A 23,118-nucleotide genomic window follows, 5' to 3' on the forward strand; every position below is an offset into this window, starting at 1 on the left:
GTTCGTTATTCATAGTTGCTGCTACGAATGTGTGTGTGGGGGGGGGTTGTGTGTGGGGGGTCGAGTTTGAATACGTTACGCTTGTGAAACTGTACGAAACCACAATTTACGGCTGTACTTGTGTGGGGGATTCCTACTTGGGCCTTCAATACATCACCATGATGGATGACGGCGACAACATGATGGACGAGTCCGGCGGCTACCAGGCGTACCGTGAACGGTCCAATGCGACCGTTGCTACACGCAATGGCCCGCTCTTGCGCGTGGTACGTCGGCTACACATTTGCACTTGTATAAAAGGCAACTTGCCCAGCGTTGATGGGAAAAACGAACTACACACTTGTCTTAACTACCACGTTGGATATTCCTTGTGCAACAGCAGCAGCATTGGATAGCTCCCTGGCATAACCCTGGTGGTTGGTCGGTAGATTCGGCCTCCGAACGATCAAGAAACGGACTCGAAGCGCACCGAGTTGATTGTGAATGCCGAGGAATTGCTTGGCCATGACATGGAGGATCTGAAGGACGCGACGCACGTGCGCAACTTGGAGATCCAAACGCACTTTGTATGTCAACCCCCCCTCCCCCCCTTTGATCTCTCTTGTATTACCACCTATCTAGCTAGCCACACGAATATACGACCACTTCACCGTCTTGTACTCGAATTCACGACCGTGATATCCATACAGGACGCCATCAACGAGCGCAGCCGGCACTTTGAAGAGAAACTCGGCGCCGAAATGAAAGCCCGCGACGAGTCGATCGCGGAGCTCCGCGCGGGCGTCATGCGGGCGTTCGAAGGCGCGTTTAGTGCGATGGAGGCCAAGGCTGGCGCGGCGTTCGACCTGCGCTTGAACGACACGATCCTGGCCCAAGACACTAGGGAAACCAACGTGCAAGTGCACTTTCACGAGTTTATCCACGTGACTGTGCCGGGGATCATCGAGGCGCTGCAAGGCACGGTCACGCGACGGTTGGACAAATCGCATGAGACATTTGACATTGACAACACCAAACTGGTGAAACGAGAAAAGAAAATGACCAATCAGGTCGAGTCCCACGAACGCAAGACGGCGCAGGCGTTCATGGACGAGAAGGACCGCCGGTCGACGACGTTCATAGCGCTCCAGGAAGGGATCCACACCACCATGCGAACGGACGACAGGCAGGTCCGACAATCAACCAACCGGTTAACAGACTTGGTCGAATACGAGAATGTATGTATGTGAGTAGGCGGAGAAGAAGCAGAATGGCATGATCGACACGATTGTGGCCTTGAAGAGCCAGTATGACGAAGAGCGACGGGTGCGCGAAGCGGAAGACGCCGAGCTGCTCGAGAAGGTGTCGAGTGCGATGGAGCGGTTACACAGGAGCATCTTGGACTCGTTTGGCGAAGTAAAGGACATGGACGACGGGCATGGTGTTGGGACGACTCCTGGCGATCACAACAACGGAGACTAGAATTCGATATTCCACATCATCTTTTTATTCTGCGTCCAGACGAATACAAGGGACAACAATGCACATTTGCTGCTACTGGTACCATGACCACGTCGATAACCCGAGTTAACGAACTACCTACGCAGTCCTCTTCCAGCGGCGGCAAATGGGCTAGCGCTACCCTTGTGTCCACTCGAACATCCCAGTCAGATTCAAAGATAGACCGCTTAGTTGGTGGCGGCCTTCTTGGAGACGGCCTGGCTACCTACAGGATGGAGAAATATGGGGATGAGTCACTGTTGATGGGGCGGAGCGAGGGAGCTGGCGGAGAGGTATATAGATAGATACATGCTGTATACACACACATACCTTCACGGAATCCGTTCTTGAACTTGCGGGGGACAGTCTTCAAGTAACGCATGCGGCCGGTACCAGTGGTGCGGCGGCGGAGAGCCTTCACGGACCAGTTGTACTTGCGCAACTTGGCAGCGGGGTAACCGCACGAGCCGCACGTCGACTTTTGGATGTGGTAAGAAGACTTGCCACAGCGACGGCAGATCGTGTGGGTCTTGTTGTGGCGCTTACCGTAACTGGAGGTACCTTTGGTCTACAAGATACAAGCGGATGAGGGCCTTGGTTCTGTCTGTGGCATGCCTGTGTGGAGTCGAACTGGTGCCTGTGCAGCCAAGTGGGTCCGGTATGACATCATGCTGCCAGTTCCATGTCTCAAAGGAGCGACGACATGGTGGTCATACATGTGCAGCCATGGACACTTTGCACCAGGACGACACACACACACACACATGCATGGACGACAGAAGTCGCATCGACGTACCATTTTCAGAAGATGGGTTGGGAATCCGAGTGAGTAAACTGCTCCTGAATTGGCCCACGAGGTTTCCACCAGTCAAAATGTGCATACTTTCGGCTCCCTACACACCAGTCAACAGAATGCACCAATCAGAGGCCGTCGTGAACCTTTCACTTTTGATATTGTACTCGGCAGAGCATGATATCAGCCAATCAAACCACCGGAATGGCCAAGTGTACCCTGTGAAATGAAATCCTTTATAGCCAATCAGCGACGACCCAAGAAATACTGTAGCATTTGATTACCTGTATATTATATAGTTCCTGTATAATAGAATACATTGTCAAACCAAGTTCCAAAGTAGTGTATCATGCTCGTGCCGCCTTCGCCATTACCGCCCCATGTGGACTGGGATGGATTGACATCGCTGTCCACAGCACTGGACGCACTACGTGATCTCATGCTCTCAGACGTGCTGCTGGATGTGCCCATATTCGTGATGGGTCAACCGCCGTTGTTGTTTGCAGCATCCATGTACGACGAGGACATGGCGATGCTGGTAGATGCCATTGCGCCGCATATGTCGAAGTAAACTCACGCTGGTTATCATGGTATAGATCCTATCACAGAGACATCGCATTCCCGTGGACGTGAACGTTGTGGACAACCATGGCTTTACAGCGCTGCATTACGCAGCAGACTCGGACGCCGTCGACTTGGTTCGAGCGTTGCTGGAGTGCCCGGACGTCGACGTGCACGCCACGACAGAAGATTTGTCTGTGCTTGGACACGTCGAGAGTGGTGGACGGACGCCACTGCACCTTGCTTCCTTGCGAGGCAACCTCGCCATTGTCGAAGCGCTTGTCCTTCATGATGCGTCCGTGCTGTCGGACGTGGATTGGGACGGCAACTCGTCCCTTCGTCTCGCTCAACTTCACGGCCGCACATCCATTCAAGAATTCCTTCAAGTACCTAATCATTCAGTTATCTGACAATTGCATTACTGTATCTCATGTCTGACAATTGTATTACTGTATCTCATGGTTTGTAGTCCCAAGAATGTTCACATCTTGTTGTGCCACCACCCTCCGTCGAAAGTTGTTTGGACCACGAAAAACGAACCCAACAAACTGTCGCCGCGGCTCGATACGCTTCCTCTTTAGCGGTAGGTACCTATCCACCTACCTGTACTAGTACCTACGTATCAACTACTGACAGTATGTACCTATTCAACGATATACTATATGAAGTACTACCTAATATCAGGTGGAATTAGGTACCTGCCGCTTTGGCCAACGTGCACGTGCTCCGGTCCATCCTGACTATTGACGAATGCAACTACGTCACGCAAGCCTTGATAGCGCACACCAATCGAGTGGGCTGGCAGACCAAACGACACACGGCGTACCCAACGACGGACCTCCCGAGCTACTGCCTCCCGCAGGTGCATCTATGGGTACTAGCCACGTTGCGGTACGTAGCACTCCATCTCTCGATTCCTCACACTCTGAAGCTCGCGGCTGTTTCCTGCGATTCGAGCGGCGTACGGCGGCATGACTTGTGACCTGTCGTTTCGCGACTTGTTCTACGTCAAGTACGAACGACGGCCAGGCGATGGCAATGTGCAAAATGCCTTGGGGCTGCACTGTGACGGATCCATCTTGTCCTTCAACGTGCTGCTGAACCCCCGCAGTGCGTTTGAGGGCGGGGGCACGTTCTTTGCAGACACTGCCGCCACGGTACGGACGGTTGTCCATAGTGTGTGGATTAGGGTTGTTGTTTTTGTCGTTCACACTATATAGACACACATTCCGTTGGTTCCGAACTACACACGATGAAAAGTCTCTAACCAAACACGGGATGGTGGTGCAGGTGCACATTGAACAAGGAGACGCGGCGGTGCATAGCGGCCGAGTGGTGCACGGCGCTGCACCAGTCATCGATGGAATCCGACTCATCTTGGTTGGGTTTCTCAACGTACGACAACGATGTATGACGAAGTAGTGTATATTTTGGTCTTATAGACTTGATATCGAAATTACAAATGAGTCCAAGTGTTGTTCAGAGGCCTCTTTGGTCGAGTTCCACCCAATCCAGCAAAAGTAACCTGCAGAGTTTTGATCCACAGGAACACAAACTATATCACCACTGCCTCAGATTTCACGATAAGTACGCTATGATGGGCCAGTACTGTAGTGAGGCTACGATATAGGGTGACACTACTAACGATTCCCGCTGTCATATGGTACGAAGGTAGCAGAGTGCTCTACGTGCTGGAGCCTGACTACTGCCAAATGCTATTCTAACTGATTAACTACGTACAGGAGTAGACTAACACCTACCAGGACAACTAACTAGCTACTGTAGGACCTGCAACCAACCACGTCTGTCCTTGTATGCTTTATTTATAGGAAATGTTTCACTGGGTAGCGTCGTGCACAAACTCCATGGCGTGGGTGCCGCCCCGACCACTAGCTCGATGCACCATCTGATATAGCGCCAGCACTGCAAACGCCAGCACCAGCAAAGCCAAGTGGTACCCCACGGGCAGTCCCAGCTCGACCTGGCTAGACAAGTACTCGCCTAGTGCTGCGTCGTATACTGCCCGTCGTTCCGCCTCCATCTTTAGATGAGCCCCCAATACCCAATGCACGGGTCGACCTAAAGAATTATTCAAAAACCACGTCACATGTAACCAATGCCCTATATATATATATATATATATATAGGGCATTGTGGCAATATCTAAAGCCATTGCTGCCACAACTCACACACACACTATATATATATAGTGTGTGTGTGAGTTGTGTCCAAATGCAGGGTGATGGGGGGCGTACCGTGGACGGACTCGACAAAGAGAACCCGGCGCTCGTCGTCGGTCAAGCCCAATTGCTTGAGGAGGACCGCGCTGTAGCACAGATCCAAGCATTTCCAACGTAGTTGTTCAGAAGGAGAAGTCGTGGCGGAGACAGTTGCTGGTGGTTGGGCAGAGTTCTCGTTCGATTTGGTCACGACTTTATACGGAAGGGCGCACAGCGCGGTTGCAGCCTAGACGGTCAATGTTGGAGACTTCATGCACTTCTCAAACGTCATTCTGGGTACATAAAAATCAAAGTGAAAGCAATGCGTTGTGCTGGGCCACCAACCACAGCCATCGTTGAGTTATCGACATTTCATCCCTTTAGTGCCCCCTTGGGATCGTTGTTTTCACATGGGACGAACCTGCTCCATTTCGTAACGCGATGGCGTGGGAAAGTCAAATCGAACAGACGACGAGCTCAACGTGCTGTGTGCAAACGACGCTGCTTGGTACAGTTCGTTCAGTGCATAAAACGGTCCCGATGGTCGTGGTTGCGCCTACATCCTGCAACGTGAGCTTGCCACGTCATCGAACATCACTCATACATGAGACAGCAACACGCAATGCATGTTATTGGTGCAATTTGAGTTGGCGGTGTCCACGATGGACTGAATCAGGGCCATGCATTCACGTCCGTCGCCGCCGTCGGGCTTCGGTGCGCTGTCGTCCGCAGTTGTGAAGCCGTCGACAAACATGCACGGGTTGTCTGTGCGATTGAGGGCACTTAACGTTTCATCAACCTATGACATTCATCACCGCATGTAGTACTACTAAATAAACACATACATTCCACCACAGAAACAAACATTCGTTATAAAAAGGGCACAGTGCCGTTCATTTTATCAGTGCCCAAAAGGTTGTATGATGTGGGTGTACGAACTTGGTGACGAATGGCTGTTGTGCCAGTGTTGGCAAACGTGTGGACGAGAAACTCGGACTGTGTCAACGGGGTTGGGCGATATGCCTTCTTGCGGACGTTGTGGCGCCACCGCTGCTCGACGTCCATGACCAAGCGGACGCTGGATGGATCCTATGGAGCAACTATGTGTGACCAACTAGCTCTAGAAGTTTCTCACGCACGAGATCCACGATGCCGTAGAGCTGTAGGGCTGACGGCTCCATGTCCTTCCCGATACGCTTGTCCAAAAAGTTGGCGGCCACGGTCAACAGGTAGCTTTCTTCATCCTCTGGAAGGGTGCGGAGGTTGTATCGATCTAATATGAATACATGAAATATGAGCGATGCTTTTAACTCTTGATGCAGGGTAGAAGGACGACGAGTACCTAGGGGGAGTTTGTCGACGGATTCGTCGGCTTGGTACGATGCGTAGATGGCGTCGTAGATGTCGGATTGCCGCGCTTCGGGAAGTTCTCGCATGCCGGACGTGCCGACGATGTGAAGAGGGCACCCCGGTCGAACCTTTGCGTTGATGTGTTGCCGGGAAAGCTACGTGACACACGATCATGCTACGGAAGGAGCACGAAGATGATCTACCTCATGCAAGGTATCCTTCATAAGAGCATATGCAACCGCCGGGGCCATGGTGTGCAAGGCTTGCGTCAGAGGCGGCAAGGGGTCGGACATCGCCACGTCGTTGCTGTCGTCTGCGTGCGGCGACATGACGAAGAATCGCATGGCGGCAGAACTTGCTTCGACAATGACGCGGCATTCCGAGCTCGGCAGCGGTGGAGTGGGGAGTTCAGTGCCAGTAACCACTGGGACATGAGGAAAGACCACCAATGCTAACGTTAGCGGAAGAAGACACGACCAGGACCTCGGCGTCGAAAGCATGTCCTTCAAACGGTATGCCAGCTTGATGGCATCTGATTTAAAAAAAGGAAATATCCGAATTTTATTCAATTTAGGCATTTTCTCATCTTTAATTAGGTTCGAACTGCCATGGATCAAGCATAGAAGGTGCAGCAGCGATCGTAACTACGTGGAGCTGTGGTGATGGGCGGCCTGCGCGCGGGTGAACTCGCCAAAGTCTGCGCGGTAATGTTCCAGGTTGTTGTTGAGCGATTCGGTGTAGAACTACAAGGACACCGCCGAAGGTTGCTCCAGGTGACTGACTCGAGCACACGACGTACCCGCATTTGTGGGACCAGCAGGCCGTACGACGTCCACAGCGGCTGCAACACGTAGCAGATGAAGTTGGACTGCACACTCAGCCGCGCTCCCTTGGACTCGAGGTTCTCCATGAACGGCGCCACGGGGAGATTCATGTCAGCTTCCTCCCTCGCTTGGTTCTGGAACTCGTCGAGGGCGCGGTCGCCCCACTTGAACGCGAGTTTGTACGGCAGCGCTTGGGCGCTCAAGTCGGATGCGTGCACAATCAGCTCCATCACGACCATCCTGCCAGCAACACGCATCAGGATACACTCGTCATCCTATTCGAACCACCACTCCCCACCGATTCACGGCATCTTGCAGCTGGTGCCGCGACATGTTCTCCAACGCTTTGCACTGCGTGAAGTGGTTCGCCATGTCCGTGGCCATGATGCATCGGATGATCGTCCGGCGAATGGACCGAAACGCGTCGGGCGCGACCTTTTCCAAGATGTTGGTGGACGGCGTGTTCAAAATGAGGAATGTCACGCGGCAATGATGGCGTTCCAACACGGCGTCGTCGTTGTGCGTCAGCGCGATGGAGCTCACGCACTTGACTTCAAAGTCGTTGTTGTTGCCTGGGTGATCCACGTCTACACCCGTCAAGTCAGCATGTACTCTGTCGCACACAGTATCGCATCATTCATGGCACTAACTCCTTCAAAACACAAGGCCATCTGGCAGATTTTCACATTTCGAGGCACCACGATAAAAGACTACTAGTAACTACTACTACTATACTAGTACTACGTAGTACTAGTAGTACTTATTACGAAGTTGAGTTGCAGTCGTTCGACACATTTACATGTATGTACTTGACATATCCAAACACATATATCTCGTGTCACCCTTCGTTCCATCAACCAATGTTGGTTGCCCCGACGGCATGTGCATCAACGTACCGTGGCAAAGCGCGGCGATCATAAGCGCAAAGATGTCGAGTCCCGTGAGCAACTTGCGCATGTGCACTTTGAGCTGAATATGCGCCGAGTGCAGCACTTGAAACGCATGGTAAAAGTTGTGGTACGAGTTGGCGCGGTAGTGCTGCGCCACGGACGCGACGAAGCTCTGCATCTTGTCGGGGGAAATCTCGTACGTGTCGATAAATCCGTACGCGCGGAACAGCGTCTGCACGCTCTGGATCACCTCTGTGAACGAAAACGACAAGATGTCGAGATCCCACGAGTCCAGCTCAGGGCGCTGCGTCAGTTTGACGTCGTGGGCAAACACGTCGTCCGCCACACGATGGTCACCGCCGCCGTCCAGTTGAGTGAGGTTGGCAGTCATGATGCCCGACGTGTTGCGGCTGTGCTTTTGAAGCAGCGACGAAATCACCCCCGCTTCCGTCACTTCCGACGACCCCGACAGGTTGCGGTCACTCACGACCTAAGTCGTGTACAAAGAATCGATCAGTTGCGATCGGGGACTAGGGGGGATGCCGACGACGACATGGAGGGGTGGGGCGGGTCTCGGAAAGAATCAGAAATATGTAGCATTTTAGGTATTTGTAGACGGGGTTCAAGAGAATCAGATGTAGGACACACACTCGCATGCATACGATGTAGGTACATATGTAAAACTCTGCCTGCGGAATCAGATACTAGTTTGTATACAGAGACATGGAGGGTTCTCAGGAGGAATCAGAAACACAATGTGATATGTAGACGGGGTTCAAACCAAAAGAATCAGATACTAGTACATACGATACTCGATCCGTTCGACCATGCAAGTAGATGCCGACGGAGACATGGAAGAGGGGGGATCTCAGCAGGAATCCGAAATATATCACATTTGGAATCAGACATGTAGATCCTCTCTATTTCTGATTCCTGTGGAGAAATACAGTATGGTCCACCACCCAGAATCAGATACAAGATCAATCCTCCAACAATGTGAACGTTATGATATAGATGTGTATAACACGTGGACTGAACATCCGAGACTAGATACATATATATATATTATATATATATATATACATGACAGAGATACCTTGAAGTAGCACACTTCCAACGACATTTGGCCGAGCGCGTGCTGCATCTCTTTGCAGAACCGGGCCATGGTGAGTTTGTCCTGGCTGTTGAAGGCAATCACTTGGGACCCTTGGAGTTTATTGATGCACATGGCGACGGCCACGACCTTGGGCTTGGTGGGCACGTGCTCTTCAAACACGGGCATGCACAGCACGCTCGTGGTGCGGTACCCCGTGATGTTGTCGTGCGTTGGGTCGAACAGCGAGTGCGTGTCTAAATATCACCCAACCCCCCCCCCATGAACACTCATGTTCATATCCCAAGTAGAGATTCCCCCCCCTTCACAGAAATCATCGTTTGCATCAACCCACCAACCACACGTTGTAGTTTGAGTAATACACACAAGGGCAAAGCATAACCAACTTCGAAGTATTGTGCTTTCGAGTGAAATGTCGTGTTGTGGCGTGGTTTCTCGTTGGAATTGAAATCGATTTGATTGGCTACCTCAGATGAGCTCAAAAATATTAGCCAATCAAAACTTTCTCAATCAAATTCAACCAATCAGATCGATTGTGTATCGGTTTGGTCGGCGCGATTCGATTGCACCCCCTCCCCAAATTTGTATCAAATCGACAATACACCCTGAAAAACCTAGACGTAAAGCAGAGACAACTAATATATATCTCTATTTATGTATACCCCAACTCCTATAAGCAGTAATGCATTCACACATAGAGCCATACAATAATAAATCTAACTTTTTCAGCAGATATATATATACAACATACAAGCGTCGCGGGTGCACACAGTCTCGCCGGTGGTCGCGACGAGGCCGCTGATGCCTTTGTAGATGGGCTGGCGCAGCGTGACTTGTTCGCCCAAGTTGCCGTTGTTAGACGTGATCCAGAGCTCGTTCTTGAGATGGTCCACAAGTAAAAACCCAAACCGATCGCAGTCCTAAGCGACACGTTCCACACTTTTCCAATCAAACGCTGATGATTCGTACTAGTAGTACTATATATATATATATATATATAGTAAGTAGTATAAATATATATATATATATAGACGGAGACCGACCATGATAGCTTTGCCGTGCACCATGATCAAGTCTGTGAGGCTGTGGATGTCGTTGTGGTTGAGTACATAGTCCGACAGTTTGAGCCGCACGTCCGTGAGGCGCTTGGCGATAATCACTTCATTGTGCAGGTACGACTTGTGCAGCGAAATGCCAGCCGCCTATAATATAAAGATAACGTAACCAATTGCACACCCAAGCAGCCAATCGGTACAGTAGGACCTCGGCAATATAGTTGAGGAAGAGTGTGTCTTCGATGGAAAAGTCGGACTTGTCGACCTTGTTCACGGCCTGGACGACCGCGAGGATCGTGCCGTCGGGGTCCTTGACGGGTACGCACAGCAGTTTCTTGGTCGAGTTGCCCGTGCGTTCGTCCAGTTCCCGGTCAAAGCACGGATGCTCGTCCACGTTGTTTGTGGTTACAACTTGGCCTGCGACACAGGGTGACATGTCCGTTGGAGTTGATCACGTAAACAAGACGACGTCATGTGTCAGAGTGCAAATACAACAGATTTTTTCAATGCGTTAGGCATACATACAGTGGACACATGGTGTTGTGTTTCAATGCAGAGTGCAGATCGAACGGCATCACATATTAGGCGAACGTCATCACATATTATTTATATACATCCCCTAACTCGACTCGACTTTAAACCCACAGACAAACAACCCTTCGACTCGAGCGTAGTTCCCAAGGTACCCTCGACTCGTGGCTTCACACTCACGCAACCAGATATCATCACAGGTGGCTGCTGACATCACAACATGCATAGTACTGTACAGTATACCAGTAGAAATGTGTTTACTCCGGAGTAATATGTGACAAAGTGCAAGGTATGTCACGTCCATAATGTATATCTATATTGCACCTGTACGAGCCACAAGACCGGCTATGCCCTTGTCAATAGAAATGTACTGCCCGCGGGTGGCGTCGTTGGCGTGGGCGACAAACAGATCGCTCTCGCCCTGGATCTTGACAAACAAGCTCACGCGCTCGCAGCGAAGCAGTTCGTAGGACACGTCCATGATCTTCTCGAGGACTGCGGCCGAGTTGCTTTCGACGGCGATGCTCCGGTTGAGGCGGAGAAGGATCTCGATGCGCGTTTGCGCGGTCTGCCGCTCCTTGGACAGCCGCAGGTTCCAAATCTACATCACACCCATCAAATGTCCATCCTTCTACGTAGTCGACACGAGAGGCGGCTCATATCGCAGTTCGTACCGCCGACCCCGACACGACGCACAAATGCTCCAACCTGGTGGATATAACGTGTACAGCTTAGAAACAAGTGTCGTTCAGAGGTAGATGATATATGGATGGACGGGAGCTCGTGAGTTCAGTTGGTAGTAGATGTGGGTTGTACGAACCGATCTTTGTCCAGAGACGTAAACACTTGGTTTTGCATGTACTCGTCGGAGTGTTGTCGCTGGGTCACGACTTGCAGCGCCCCTGGACCATTCATTTCATGAGACACAGTGCGTTGGGGTTTCGGGGGTTTCCATCAAATCGTACGTACGTACCTAGTATCGTGCCGTGGGCGTTGCGGATGGGCATGCACAGCACCGAGTGCGGAACAAAGTCAAAGTCGTCCATTTGCGACTCGAACATGCCCGTGGCCGTCGCTTGCAACGCGTCAAACACGGTGCCCGTCTGTGGTGTTGCCACGTCATTGTATGAATTGCACTATGGAGATATGTGTGTACCATGATAACGTGGCCAAACGTGGTCGTGTTGTCCACGCCCATCGAGCCTTCGTCCTGAAACCCACCGTACTTGTTTACGTGCCGATCCTCCCCGGCCGCGGCGAGACTCAGCACCCCCATCGAGTACAGGAGCATGGAGCTGTTGCCTTCGTTCGTCAGCGCCAGCGAGTACATGCGCGCCGACACGAGGTTCCTCGCGGCATTCAGCGTTGATGACACGACTTCGCGGTGCGCGGTTTGGTGGGTGATGGCGCGCGTGGCGGCGATGAGGGTTTCCAGCTACCATTACGAGTGTGGTATATTATGGAGATGCGACGACACGTACCTCGTTGGTTTTCCCGCGCAGTTTGTAAATCTCTTCGTCTTTTCGCATGTGGTCGGACGTTGGCGACAGCGCGCCGTCGCGGCCGTCGCCCACGCTGCGCTTGGTTTTCATGACTTGCAGCGTCAAGTTTTTGAACTTGTGCGACGCGTTCGACGCAGGTGTCTTCGCCGCGGATTGCATGGCCACCTCCGTGCGCATCTGCTGATCTGCGAGTTGCCGCTCCAGCGCAAAGATGCGTCCACCGGCTTCGTCGAGGCGTTGCTGCAGCAGTCGTTTCTCGCTTAGAAGCGACTTGGTGCCTTCGACAACGTTCTGGAGGATGTGCTTGGGCACCATCAGGTGCAGACCTTCCGCGGGGCTCGCCATGTCCAAGGACAAGAAGGATGCCGTCGTCGAACGGAAAAAGTTGTCGCGGTGGGTCAATTGTTCGAAGTATCGATGCCCGTTACACAAATCGACCCACATTCAGGCTTTTCTAAACGCAAGCGTTTCAAAATGACATGCATTCTGCCCGCACTTAAGAAGACGTTCATTCTATTAATTGACGGTTACAGTGAAAATCGACACACATTCTGTAACGTTAAAGGGCGACAGATGGCGACGAGCGAGGGGTGGTGGTTGGGCGCGGCAAGACCACGCTGCTGCTCATGGACGCCGCCGTCAAACCTCGTGACGAGGTAGACGACGACGATGACGACGGCATGGACATGGAATGCGACATGGAGTAGCGCGCGGCCGACACTGCCGCCAGCCGATTCAGTCCATTCGCCGGACTACAGCGTCCCAGCATGAGATGCAACGTAAGTCGGGAAAGCAGAGGCGTATACCTCGTCGCGACGGCTTCCAACGCATCATATAAGGGCTGCGCTGCCACGGGAGGTCGTTCTAGTCGCCATGATCACTCATGGCTCTACAACATCATGACTACGTTCCCATCATACCTCGACCACCGAGCAGCTCGGCGGCAGTGATGTCCTTGCCGTAAAACTCGCGATTCACGTCTGGACGGGCCATAACCACCGACCCTTCCAGCGAAATGCCAATAAACAGACCCTACCACACCCACGTCAGGTCACAATATCGAGGGTGCTACATCCAACTTGCCTTCGAATGAGAGTACGAATAGCAAGGAGCGACACCGCCAGGGCCTACAAATAACACGTTTCCATTGGAGATGTACGACATGTTCATCTGACCGGCTTCCACCGCGCCCGCCGCCACTCGGCCCACTGGACCCGCGGCAACCCCCAGTTCCGCCCCCAGATTCACTTGACCTTGGGCGCAAAATGTGTCGACGGCGCCTACCGACGTGTGATCACGTCATTTGAGATCCAGATGGATGGTATGTCATAACGACGTGTCCATGCTAGAAGGAAGGGCGCGTGGTACCAACGTGAGCCAAATGTACGTACCTCGGGTGTTGAGAATGATGACAAAGTCTGTGACTTCGCCGCCAATTTGCGCGCCCCATCCGATGCCGGCCGTGGCAATCGCAGACGGCGCCGACCTGTGAGATGCCATCATGACGTGAACATGGCAGAGGTTGAAGTACCAGGAGCCATCGGGAAGCTTCGAGAGCACCAGACCCGTGCCAAGACGACCCGTGACCACAAAGCCGACTTTGAGCACAGTGAGAAACTACAACTCGGTGACGACATCATTGGTGACGACATTGGTGACGTACAGCGATGCCTTGGGCATTGGTCAGGAGCGGGAGTGGAATCGATTGGTCTTTGATCACGCCATCCAGCATAAAGTTCTTGATGCTGTATGCAGCTTTGCGCACTTCTTCGCGCAACGTGAACGAATATGGGCTTCAAAGAGGTGGTGAGGATGAAGGAGGTGAGGATGACGATGCACCTGTTGAGGAATCGCTTGGATCCCGCTTCATTGATGGAGTTGGGCTGTACCGCATTGCTGGCAGTTTCCCCTACGCAAGCCGACGTAAGATGATCTGTGGTGTCGGGAGCGGCGCGGAACGTACGCAAGATGGCCTGGTCCGGCAGCAGGATGTGGTGGCAAGGCTCACACACGCGCTGGGGGTTGAATGCGTTCACAGACAAGTACTTCTTGTTCGGGGACGTCAGGATCTTGTCCTCGCGGATCATGCTGCGATGTCGAGTGCAATCATCGCAAAACAATTGCCCTACACCCTTGTTAGGATGCACGCATCTGAAGCTAGTCGATGCATGCATATGCTTCTACCGCAATATCTACCCAGAGGAATGTGAGAGGAGTACTAGTATGCGGTAATGGCCGAATGCTACCTGCAATGGTGCTTGCGACGAACCCAGTCGAAGAGCAATCCGCACGACTTGCACAGGGACACCTCCCCATCCGAGATCCATCGGATGGTTGTCGAAGGCGTCTTCTTCTCAAAGAGATCAACTTCCGGACCTGCCGCCATCGCCGCCGGTTTGTTGTTCGCCGACAAGTCTTCGCTCGCCATCATCCCGTAGTTGCAAAAATCCGAACAATGGAAAGATTGCAGCATTCAAAGGACGACTACATTGGGGCCATGTCATGCTAACAAATTTAAATTTAATCTTGGCATTTATATTGGAAAGGTGAACTTTATATACTATTTTCGCCCACGTCTTATATTCATTATCTAAATTGTCTCAGGTTTTACCTTGTTTAAAGTATACTTCAAATGTGATTTGAACTTTAATATTGTAGATCCGCCCAATCGAACTTTCCTCGCACCGAACCTCGCTGCGACCATTGATTGGTCGATCTTAAATTTCATTTCTCTGATTGGTTACATTATTTCTCTATTATCCATGTCCTTCTGCGGATTATTTGGTAAATGTCGCAGCGAGAACGGGGCAGAATTGGGAAAAAGTAGCCCACTCCATCTAAAAACCTCATACATTTCACACCTCACGCGGGGCGTATTATTTCGTTGCCGCAGTTTAATATTTAAGTATAAAAGGGATGGAATCGATAGAATAGGATAAGAGGAGAGATTTTGTGCATCAGATCATGGGAATTAATAAAGAAATGACAATGAAATAGACTTGTAACCGATAGGACTCAATAATATATGGGCTGGGACAATATTTCCAAAACAGTTGTATCCGTACTAAGTATCCGGACGTTTAACGTTGTAAATCTGAGTTTTAAGGGTTTAACGTATCCGTATACAAATTTAACACAACGTTAAACTATAAAACGTGGTTATCCGAATTGGCCAAAGATTAGGAAGGAGTATATATTTGTTTTTAGATGGAATAATGCACCATACCAGTATGAAGAAAATTCACAATAATATTCGAGCTGTTTGTTCAAGTTTCCACGAAGCTCCGCATGACCACAGCCATAGAGCCACCCCTTGCGAAGGCGACCCCACAAACATAAACAGAGACATGTGTGTGCTTTTTCGTGTTGTTAACAGTGCACTACGTTGTTAGCAGTGCACTGTGCACATACATATATCACGTCTTCTTCAAGGGCATGACAAACCTGAACGGGACCTTGTACTCGGAAATGGTCCCAATTTCATCTGCATCGTCGTCGAACCGTAGAATTACATATAGCGAGCCCTGGAACCAAAAAATATGAGCAACATATTCACATAGTCAAGTGGGGAAGACGAATGGAGTCTTCCTCGTACCGGGGGGTTAGGCACGATGACCACGGCAGGGTAGAAGCTCGTGGTGCTGGGGTACATCGCCATGACGCGTTCATTGACACGGAAGTTGAACCATTCGTCGATTTGGTCTTCCCGAGGTAGAGGCACTAACCAGTCGCGAGGGACAACATGGTGGCGCTTCCCCTCTGTGTCTTCGTCCCCCGAGTCTTCGTCTTCTACTTCGACCATGCGCTCATCGGCCTTGACAACGGACGCCAAAATCCACAACTCGTGGCCGCGGGCAACACGCGCGGCAACCTGCGACCCCACTTCAAGCGTCACGGTCGTGCTTTGTGGTTCAACGAGACTGTGTCGCTTGTTTTCACGATCTTTCAGCCGACCTTGCTTCTGTTCCTTCTCGATAATGTCAATGCATGCATTCAACTCGATGCGTTGCTTGTGCAGCTCCAAGCAACTCTTCTCCAGCAAGTCTCGCAGCGTTGGAGCCCATCGAGCACGTGTGGCTGCCATCTTGGCGTCGAGGTTGGAAGTGTCGCTTTCACCTCCGATCCCTTGAAGTGCCAGGTACGCCTTCTCCTTCTCTCTCAGCTTCGCATACACGCGACGAATCTGACGGGCGAGGGCGTCCATGGAGTTGTCGATCAAGTGACTCCGAATGATCTCGTTCAGAGCCGCATCCGCGTCCACTGTCGACTCCATGATCACGTCGATGTGCGCAGTTGAGATTATCCGGATAATCCAAGGAACCGGATATTTGAAAGGAGCAACTTACCAAAAGTAAAAAAAGTGAGGGCAGTCGAAATATACCGGAAATAACCTGAACTTACTGCTAAAATGGTGTACATAACGTTGTCGAAATGAAGCTCATTATCTGCCAGACTTCGATATCTGTCTCCTTGGAGCCGCCTGCATCTTCGCTCTTGACCAAAGCTTCCGCGCGTATCGCTTGTCGCATCGTCCAAGTGCGTGCCATGGAATCCCGCATACAAATCCATCCAACACCCAACCAACCACGCAGACCAACGTGGCCAAAGGTACCGATAGCTTTATTTTGTTCTGGGTGCTTAATCGTTTGCGATTAAAACGTGATTCTGCTTTAGGCCTGGTGATCCGTCTTGCTAGTCTCGGCATCAAGGCCTGGGTTGGGCTCATGTCTGACTGGATGGCACGGCTGTCACATCGACAACAGCGGCGGGTGTGTGCGTCCATCAAGGCGTTGTCTCTCAGTGCCCGGTCGATCGTCGACAGTCATTCGTGGATGGCATGCTTCCAATCCGCCAAGATGTCGACGTTGCTCCAGTTCGGGTACATACCGTCAAAGTACACCAGTTGACAACATCACCAATATGTATTTGGTTGTGTAGACGTTATAGTACTCGCTTAGATCGACGCTTCCAGCGATATTGTGTCCGATGTCGAGTCTACATACGGTGGACAAAGCACTCGAGTTCAGGTCGTTCGTGTTGCCGTAGCCGGCGAATGCTGCGACGACATGCAGTCACCCGGGGTACTGGCATATGTTTGACCGAGAATGTAAGGCAGAGAGGTTGGATCAAGATCGATCATCGTGTCCACTCTGTCATATCGACGGTGTGCCCTTCGATGCCTGCAACACAAGGAGTAGGAATCCAAAGTACTCTATGGACGGTGGCTCCAGTCGGTTGGCGCAGTTCATTGAATAATCCACGGATCATATTTGCTGTTCAGCCTTTCACCACACCTCAACATGATGTTTGATTTCACTTGTACTGTACAATTAAATATTTGTATATCGTCGTCGTTATAGTGCGGGCTCGCTGGCCTGGTGAAATACCTAGTTAGTGTAAGTTAGCCAAAGAATTGTCATATCGGGTATCGAATCTCACCGAGCGAATCGAGCACCAATCTCTCCCATTGGTCTATCCGAAATTGCTTGTCGCTGATTGGCTACAATCCATTTTCGAGTTTCTACTGGAAGGGGCGAAGTGGATAATGGCCAATCAGATGTCTCGGCTCTATTTGTGCTCGATTGTGAACGAACCATGCAAAATTGGGAAATTTGAAGAAAATCCACAATAAATGACATTTCCATCGTCGTATATATATGTTGATCCCCCAAAAGCGTACTGTTTGCCCTTTGCACACACGACGATGAGCTTATCCAGCATGTTTCCAGGTATTATTAGTCTATGTACAGCATCCATATCGAATTTGCGACGTCTGAACAGTAGAAGACGGAAACGATAACCAACAGGTTGAACGAGTCTAGCCATACGTACAGTACGTACGTAGGTTGCCCATACCGTACTCTGAAACATCAATCTATAGATCTCGTGTTTTGCTAGTGGAAAAATCCTAGAGCAATGCCAAGAGCGAGTCTGCCGCATCAACAATACCCACAAGGCCGTCGGCGTGAGCCGTGTCACGCAGGGTTTGCACTGCAGGTCGGAACGTGTTGTTCAGCATTCCTTGGGTCAGAACGTCGTCGGGTCGAAGGGCGGTGAGCCAGGCGTGGCAAATTCCGAGCTGGTACGTCAGCACCGGCACGTCTTCTTCAAAGATTGGGATGGCCGCAAACATTTCCGAACACGACGCGAGCCACTCGAGCCAAAACGCCGACGGCAGCCAGTCCATGGCGGCCGCCACCGTCGCAGTTTTGTCGTGCAGCAACGCACTCAGCGACTCCAATGCAGGCTCTCGCATGGCCAGGACGCCCTCCGTCACCAGGTTAAAGTAGGCGGCGGCGGCGGCCTCTTCCTATAGACCCCCGTGTGTGTGTGAACAACTTTCTACGCAACGAAAAGAGTACCGCGAACGGCGCCAGGCAGTAGAGCCGCGTAAGGGCCCGCGTCGATGCGTTCCGGACGCTGGACGACGAATTCATAGCCTGCATGTCCAATAACGTGTCGGCCAACACGGCCAAGTGCGGGTGGAGATAGACCCCCGCTCCCAGGGCTACATGTGCGACACCGTCCACCATGCGAAGGGCTAGAGTCTACACCATAAGTCATATGAATAGCCATTCTATACTGGAGTGACATGGAAATAAAATGAATCGACACGACCAAATAAAATGCACAGAAGTATCATCGGCAGAAGAGTTGAGCCAATCCGATTACAGGAAACCATGATCAACGTCAAATTCGTGTGTGACTTCAATTAGTGTGATACCAATCACCACAGGACTCACACGTTTTTACATACAAAATTCATATCAGTACAAAGATTCGATCGATAGATTAGCACATATCAAGTCCACATTTTGCATATAACGAACACATATATCTATTGTCGATTTGATAGTACAAATTTGGGGAGGGGGTGCAATCGAATCGCGCCGACCAAACCGATCCACAATCGATCTGATTGGTTGTTGAATTTCATTGAGTAGGTTTTGATTGGCTAATAATTTTGAGCTCTTCTGAAGTAGCCAATCAAATCGATTTAAATTCCAACGAGAAACCACGCCACAACACGACATTTCACTCGAGAAAGCACAATATCTCTACATTGAAAACTAGATAAACGAATAGACAATTGACACGATAGGCACCAAACATAGGTCGTCGCATTGTATTCTGACGTTACCTTGGAGTAGCGGTGGGCTTGGCGCAGCCCTTTGACAAAGATGGCCACAACTTCAGCCACTTTGGACGCGTACCGATCGGTTTCGTCGGCGTCTGTAGGTCGCAATGCGAATAAAAAGTCGCCAAACACGAGCGGGTCGGCTATTTTCACCACGACTGCATGCAAAAAGTCGAATTCCAACTCGACGTCCCAGAATGAATGGCCCAACACGTGCACGAGCACCACCAGACACTAGGAACATCTCATTACTATCGCACTCTATTATTACGAGTAGAATATATATATATATACCTCGATGGCCGTGTCGCGGATGTCGTGGAGAGTTGCTTTGATGCCGCGAAGACTTCGATCCTTGGCCGTGTCCTATGAACGTTCAAAGGATCGTCGTGATACATCTTTCCACGACGATCTATGGTATGTACGTACACTGAGATAGGTAAACACGTGTTGCAGAACTGGCACGACTGCTTTCAAGGAAAGTTCAGTGTCTGCTAGTGGTTGGGGTGCATGGACTTGATAGCGGCGCAAGAGGAGGTCCCGCAATGACTCGATAGTCATAGACACATGCTCGAGCGAGTCCATCGTGCGCGGCGGCGACGTTGTGGCCAATGCTTGCGAGAGCCTATAAACAGTGTCTCAGATACGTTTTTCAATGACGAAAACACCCAAAAGACACCAACTTACATGGAGTTTGTGTGTTGAAAGAACGCTGCAAAACAAGCTGATGACGACGCAGCAGCAGCATCTAGCGTCGCTACAGCGTACAACGACGGCAGGACCGACAGCATGGACGTCATGGCGTCTGGAGACGACTGGAAACGACGCCAGTCGTCGCCAGACATGACATGCACGGCAAGTTGACGTTTGTGTGGTGGCGAGAATGAGGGTGTCGATGTCGCAGAGCGTTGCGCGAGCAGGGAGCGGGCGGAAGGGAGCGGAGGCAAGGCCGTGTCAAGCAGGACAGACACAAAGGATGCCAGTTCGAGGATGTCGTGTTTGCACTGGTTTGACGAGTGCGTACACAATTTCCTATGGGGGGTCGTTGTGCACGGTGGGAGAATGCAAGGAAACATGGAGGACGTACGTCGTGTACAGGTACAAGTACCGCGGCACAATCTAAGTACATATACGACATCACCAACGGTCGATACATGAGGAGTGAGATTGCTTGTTCACCGCAAGCAACGACGGGATGGACCGAGGATGGACTTGCACGATCACGTTCAAGTGTTCGCAAGTCGGTCGCAGCAGCAATTGAATGCACGTGGCGGCGGTCGGATCGTCCGACGACGACAGCATCACGTCAACGGACGAGGAGATCCAAGCCAAGACATCGGCATCTCGTTGGACAACTTCGCCAAAGCTCTCCAAGAGCCGCGTGCACCCGCGCAACGCCACCATCTACAAGTCCCATGACACTTGACGCAACGAACACGGCGATACCTTGAGTCCCAGGAACGGTTTGGTCCAATTTGGAATGCCAAGCACATGGAGAAAGATTGATTCGAACTCGGGGAGGTACGCGACGAACGTTGGCGCTTCCGTCACGTATCGCACGGTCTAAGGCCGATTCAGTCATGCTGCCTGCATGAACATGGGCTAATATACCATTCCAGCAGCGGACAACAACGTGCCCAGCGTGTCTTCGCTCCACTCACTGCTGTCGACCGGCACAGCAACGTGATGGCGCAGTTCGCGCAACAGCAGTTCGATCCATGCGATCGTGCCCTCCTTACCTACAGAGGTGCCGTGTACCTGCTCCTTGACCACATCTACCAAGATAGGTCCATGAGATCACATGCATTGACGCGAGAAAGCGGCGAACCTGCAATGTTCTTGCCGCGGTGCTTTCCTGCCGTCAAGGTGTCCATCGCGCGCGCGGTTTGTTTGGTCCAATTATGCTACGATTGGTGTCATATCCGGAATATTCGCCGGATAAAAAACTGTGCACCATTTTTGACAAGGCGATGTGTTGGCTTGCTGGCGGTTCTGCCTTCTCAGTTCTGCGGGACGAGAACTTACTCGTCCAGATCACGCAGTACCAATGCGGCATCTTCGAATGCCTCAGGTCGACGTTCCTACGCAACCATCACTTCCTCCACAGATCTGTCTTCATCGAGCCGAGCTTTGGCATCGTTCGACATCGACGGCTAGTTGCGCTTGACCTCGTCCAAACCGGCGACATACAGCTCCTTCAAGTGTTGATGCGATGCCGCATCGAAGACATCACCCAGACGATATCAGAACACTGGAAACTCATGGACTTTGCGGCCATGTACGGCCATCTGCCCGTCCTGGAGTTCCTTCATGCCTCGGGACTGCCGATATGCACCATGCACGCGTTGGACCTTGCCGCACAACACGGACATTTGGCCGTTGTTAAGTTTCTGCATTTTCACCGCACAGAAGGCTGCTCCCGACGTGCCATGGAGTCCGCCGCCGAGCGCGGTCATCTCTCTGTCGTCCAGTTTTTGAATGATCATCGAAGCGAAGGGTGCCGGGCGTTGGCAATGGACCGGGCAGCGGCCAATGGCCATTTGGACGTGGTGGCGTTTCTACATGCGCATCGGTCGGAGGGTTGTACGACCTTGGCTATGGACGAAGCCGCAGCCCACGGCCACCTCGAGGTCGTCCAATTTCTCCACCAACATCGTACAGAGGGATGCACCGCGTGGGCAGTGGACCAGGCAGCCACGTATGGCCATCTAGAAGTCGTCCAGTATTTGTTGCAGCATCGGAACGAAGGTGGGATGGCCGGGACCATCGATAAAGCCGCGGCCAAGGGACATTTGGCAATCGTCAAGTACTTGCATGCCCACGCCATTGAAGGATGCACCCATCGAGCCATGGACGGCGCGGCCGAAGGTGGACATTTGGAGGTTAGCTTGGGTCGTACAATATGTCCAATGGCCATTCATTTCCTGTACGTAGGTAGTTGAGTTTCTTCATTCGCATCGACGGGAAGGCTGCTCGATGCACGCCATGAATCTCGCAGCCAAGAATGGCTACTTCAATGTCGTTCGCTTCCTCCATGACCACCGCCACGAAGGTAACCTCGATCGTTCTTGTTCGTGTTTTCGTTGTTGATTTGTCATCAGGATGTACCGCGGCGGCCGTCGACGACGCTGCAAGAAATGGCCATCTGGAGGTCGTCAAGTTTTTGCTGACGTTTCGCACCGAAGGCCACAGTGCCCAGGCTATTCAGGCTGCCGCTCAAGCGGGACATGTCGAAGTGGTCAAGTATCTCCATGCGAAAGCCATCGTTGGCTGTGGAGAAAGGGATTCAGGCTTGGCGTCACTGGCCGTTCCTCGGATACGAGCATGGGATGCCACAGAGTGGAGGATGTAGTAGTAGTAACCTTCGTCGTGCTATGGATGTATATCGTGACGTAGTATCGTCGTCGATGGGAGGATGTCAAACCATGAACCCTTGCAACAACAGGGGAACATGATACATGTATCTTTGTGGGGTTACTTGGGTTTTGATTCATCGCAGCATTCGCGAATGGATTGAGATGTCCGATTGGTAATTCTTTTCGCGTCATACTTCCAGTGGCACCAATTCTTGTGAAATTCAAGAGCAACATAACTAGTTACTAGTATTTGTTGAAAACCCATTTAAACGCAGGAGCTGAAGAACGCTGCACCGTCCAGGCATA

The 23,118-nt window shown here is 51.5% G+C and overlaps 10 protein-coding genes across 26 annotated transcripts; 4 read left to right on the plus strand and 6 right to left on the minus strand.

Moving 5' to 3' along the window:
• The first annotated feature begins 112 nt into the window (after positions 1–112).
• H257_05106 (hypothetical protein) lies at positions 113–1,487 on the plus strand. The gene is made up of 4 exons (XM_009829849.1): positions 113–266; positions 429–566; positions 690–1,169; positions 1,234–1,487. Exons 1-4 carry the CDS (start codon positions 159–161, stop codon positions 1,459–1,461), a joined length of 954 nt encoding a protein of 317 aa, XP_009828151.1. The 5' UTR covers positions 113–158; the 3' UTR covers positions 1,462–1,487.
• On the minus strand, positions 1,464–2,344 carry H257_05107 (60S ribosomal protein L37). Its single transcript, XM_009829850.1, has 3 exons — positions 2,276–2,344; positions 1,810–2,047; positions 1,464–1,705 (listed from the first exon to the last, which is right to left on the minus strand). The coding sequence occupies exons 1-3, from the start codon at positions 2,276–2,278 to the stop codon at positions 1,668–1,670; spliced, it is 279 nt and encodes a 92-aa protein (XP_009828152.1). The 5' UTR covers positions 2,279–2,344; the 3' UTR covers positions 1,464–1,667.
• A 260-nt stretch (positions 2,345–2,604) lies between these two features.
• Positions 2,605–4,303, plus strand: H257_05108. 2 transcript variants are annotated; one of them, XM_009829851.1, is made up of 6 exons: positions 2,605–2,810; positions 2,869–3,219; positions 3,303–3,416; positions 3,528–3,724; positions 3,765–3,990; positions 4,124–4,303. In XM_009829851.1, the coding sequence occupies exons 1-6, from the start codon at positions 2,622–2,624 to the stop codon at positions 4,253–4,255; spliced, it is 1,209 nt and encodes a 402-aa protein (XP_009828153.1). In that variant the 5' UTR covers positions 2,605–2,621; the 3' UTR covers positions 4,256–4,303. The 2 variants fall into 2 exon arrangements, with proteins under 2 accessions (XP_009828153.1, XP_009828154.1); XM_009829852.1 differs by having other exon boundaries at positions 3,528–3,990.
• A 332-nt stretch (positions 4,304–4,635) lies between these two features.
• On the minus strand, positions 4,636–6,924 carry H257_05109. Of its 2 annotated transcripts, XM_009829853.1 has the most exons (8): positions 6,606–6,924; positions 6,395–6,557; positions 6,192–6,325; positions 5,992–6,141; positions 5,657–5,851; positions 5,474–5,608; positions 5,089–5,299; positions 4,636–4,912 (listed from the first exon to the last, which is right to left on the minus strand). In XM_009829853.1, the coding sequence occupies exons 1-8, from the start codon at positions 6,900–6,902 to the stop codon at positions 4,671–4,673; spliced, it is 1,527 nt and encodes a 508-aa protein (XP_009828155.1). In that variant the 5' UTR covers positions 6,903–6,924; the 3' UTR covers positions 4,636–4,670. The 2 variants fall into 2 exon arrangements, with proteins under 2 accessions (XP_009828155.1, XP_009828156.1); XM_009829854.1 differs by lacking the exons at positions 4,636–4,912; positions 5,089–5,299 and having other exon boundaries at positions 5,321–5,608.
• A 25-nt stretch (positions 6,925–6,949) lies between these two features.
• Positions 6,950–12,729, minus strand: H257_05110 (hypothetical protein). 4 transcript variants are annotated; one of them, XM_009829856.1, is made up of 14 exons: positions 12,298–12,729; positions 11,973–12,251; positions 11,790–11,919; positions 11,637–11,718; positions 11,491–11,524; positions 11,141–11,417; positions 10,494–10,702; positions 10,274–10,432; positions 9,982–10,150; positions 9,213–9,466; positions 8,123–8,606; positions 7,525–7,813; positions 7,202–7,466; positions 6,950–7,145 (listed from the first exon to the last, which is right to left on the minus strand). In XM_009829856.1, the coding sequence occupies exons 1-14, from the start codon at positions 12,661–12,663 to the stop codon at positions 7,047–7,049; spliced, it is 3,096 nt and encodes a 1,031-aa protein (XP_009828158.1). In that variant the 5' UTR covers positions 12,664–12,729; the 3' UTR covers positions 6,950–7,046. The 4 variants fall into 4 exon arrangements, with proteins under 4 accessions (XP_009828158.1, XP_009828157.1, XP_009828160.1 ...); XM_009829855.1 differs by having other exon boundaries at positions 6,950–7,466; XM_009829858.1 differs by having other exon boundaries at positions 7,202–7,813.
• An 80-nt stretch (positions 12,730–12,809) lies between these two features.
• On the minus strand, positions 12,810–14,785 carry H257_05111 (hypothetical protein). 11 transcript variants are annotated; one of them, XM_009829862.1, is made up of 12 exons: positions 14,565–14,785; positions 14,503–14,510; positions 14,282–14,443; positions 14,158–14,227; positions 13,982–14,111; positions 13,850–13,935; positions 13,710–13,804; positions 13,494–13,598; positions 13,402–13,445; positions 13,239–13,350; positions 13,125–13,182; positions 12,810–13,070 (listed from the first exon to the last, which is right to left on the minus strand). In XM_009829862.1, exons 1-12 carry the CDS (start codon positions 14,747–14,749, stop codon positions 12,878–12,880), a joined length of 1,248 nt encoding a protein of 415 aa, XP_009828164.1. In that variant the 5' UTR covers positions 14,750–14,785; the 3' UTR covers positions 12,810–12,877. The 11 variants fall into 11 exon arrangements, with proteins under 11 accessions (XP_009828164.1, XP_009828162.1, XP_009828168.1 ...); XM_009829860.1 differs by having other exon boundaries at positions 12,810–13,182; XM_009829866.1 differs by having other exon boundaries at positions 13,125–13,350.
• An 872-nt stretch (positions 14,786–15,657) lies between these two features.
• Positions 15,658–16,621, minus strand: H257_05112 (hypothetical protein). The gene is made up of 2 exons (XM_009829870.1): positions 15,914–16,621; positions 15,658–15,842 (listed from the first exon to the last, which is right to left on the minus strand). The coding sequence occupies exons 1-2, from the start codon at positions 16,589–16,591 to the stop codon at positions 15,735–15,737; spliced, it is 786 nt and encodes a 261-aa protein (XP_009828172.1). The 5' UTR covers positions 16,592–16,621; the 3' UTR covers positions 15,658–15,734.
• Positions 16,622–16,749: 128 nt separating this feature from the next.
• Positions 16,750–17,225, plus strand: H257_05113 (hypothetical protein; the record flags this gene model as incomplete). The annotated part of the gene is made up of 3 exons (XM_009829871.1): positions 16,750–16,854; positions 16,911–16,926; positions 16,993–17,225. The coding sequence occupies 3 exons, from the start codon at positions 16,750–16,752 to the stop codon at positions 17,223–17,225; spliced, it is 354 nt and encodes a 117-aa protein (XP_009828173.1).
• Positions 17,226–18,175: 950 nt separating this feature from the next.
• Positions 18,176–21,348, minus strand: H257_05114. Of its 2 annotated transcripts, XM_009829872.1 has the most exons (11): positions 21,285–21,348; positions 21,068–21,231; positions 20,903–21,019; positions 20,636–20,860; positions 20,544–20,575; positions 20,144–20,488; positions 19,886–20,081; positions 19,751–19,822; positions 19,460–19,690; positions 18,681–18,866; positions 18,176–18,628 (listed from the first exon to the last, which is right to left on the minus strand). In XM_009829872.1, the coding sequence occupies exons 1-11, from the start codon at positions 21,328–21,330 to the stop codon at positions 18,227–18,229; spliced, it is 2,016 nt and encodes a 671-aa protein (XP_009828174.1). In that variant the 5' UTR covers positions 21,331–21,348; the 3' UTR covers positions 18,176–18,226. The 2 variants fall into 2 exon arrangements, with proteins under 2 accessions (XP_009828174.1, XP_009828175.1); XM_009829873.1 differs by having other exon boundaries at positions 18,176–18,866.
• A 78-nt stretch (positions 21,349–21,426) lies between these two features.
• On the plus strand, positions 21,427–22,929 carry H257_05115 (hypothetical protein; the record flags this gene model as incomplete). Its single annotated transcript, XM_009829874.1, has 3 exons — positions 21,427–22,338; positions 22,391–22,508; positions 22,558–22,929. 3 exons carry the CDS (start codon positions 21,427–21,429, stop codon positions 22,806–22,808), a joined length of 1,281 nt encoding a protein of 426 aa, XP_009828176.1. The 3' UTR covers positions 22,809–22,929.
• Positions 22,930–23,118: the final 189 nt, after the last annotated feature.

The sequence above is a fragment of the Aphanomyces astaci genome (genome assembly GCF_000520075.1).
Source record: "Aphanomyces astaci strain APO3 unplaced genomic scaffold supercont1.9, whole genome shotgun sequence".
Classification (NCBI taxonomy): domain Eukaryota; phylum Oomycota; class Saprolegniomycetes; order Saprolegniales; family Verrucalvaceae; genus Aphanomyces; species Aphanomyces astaci.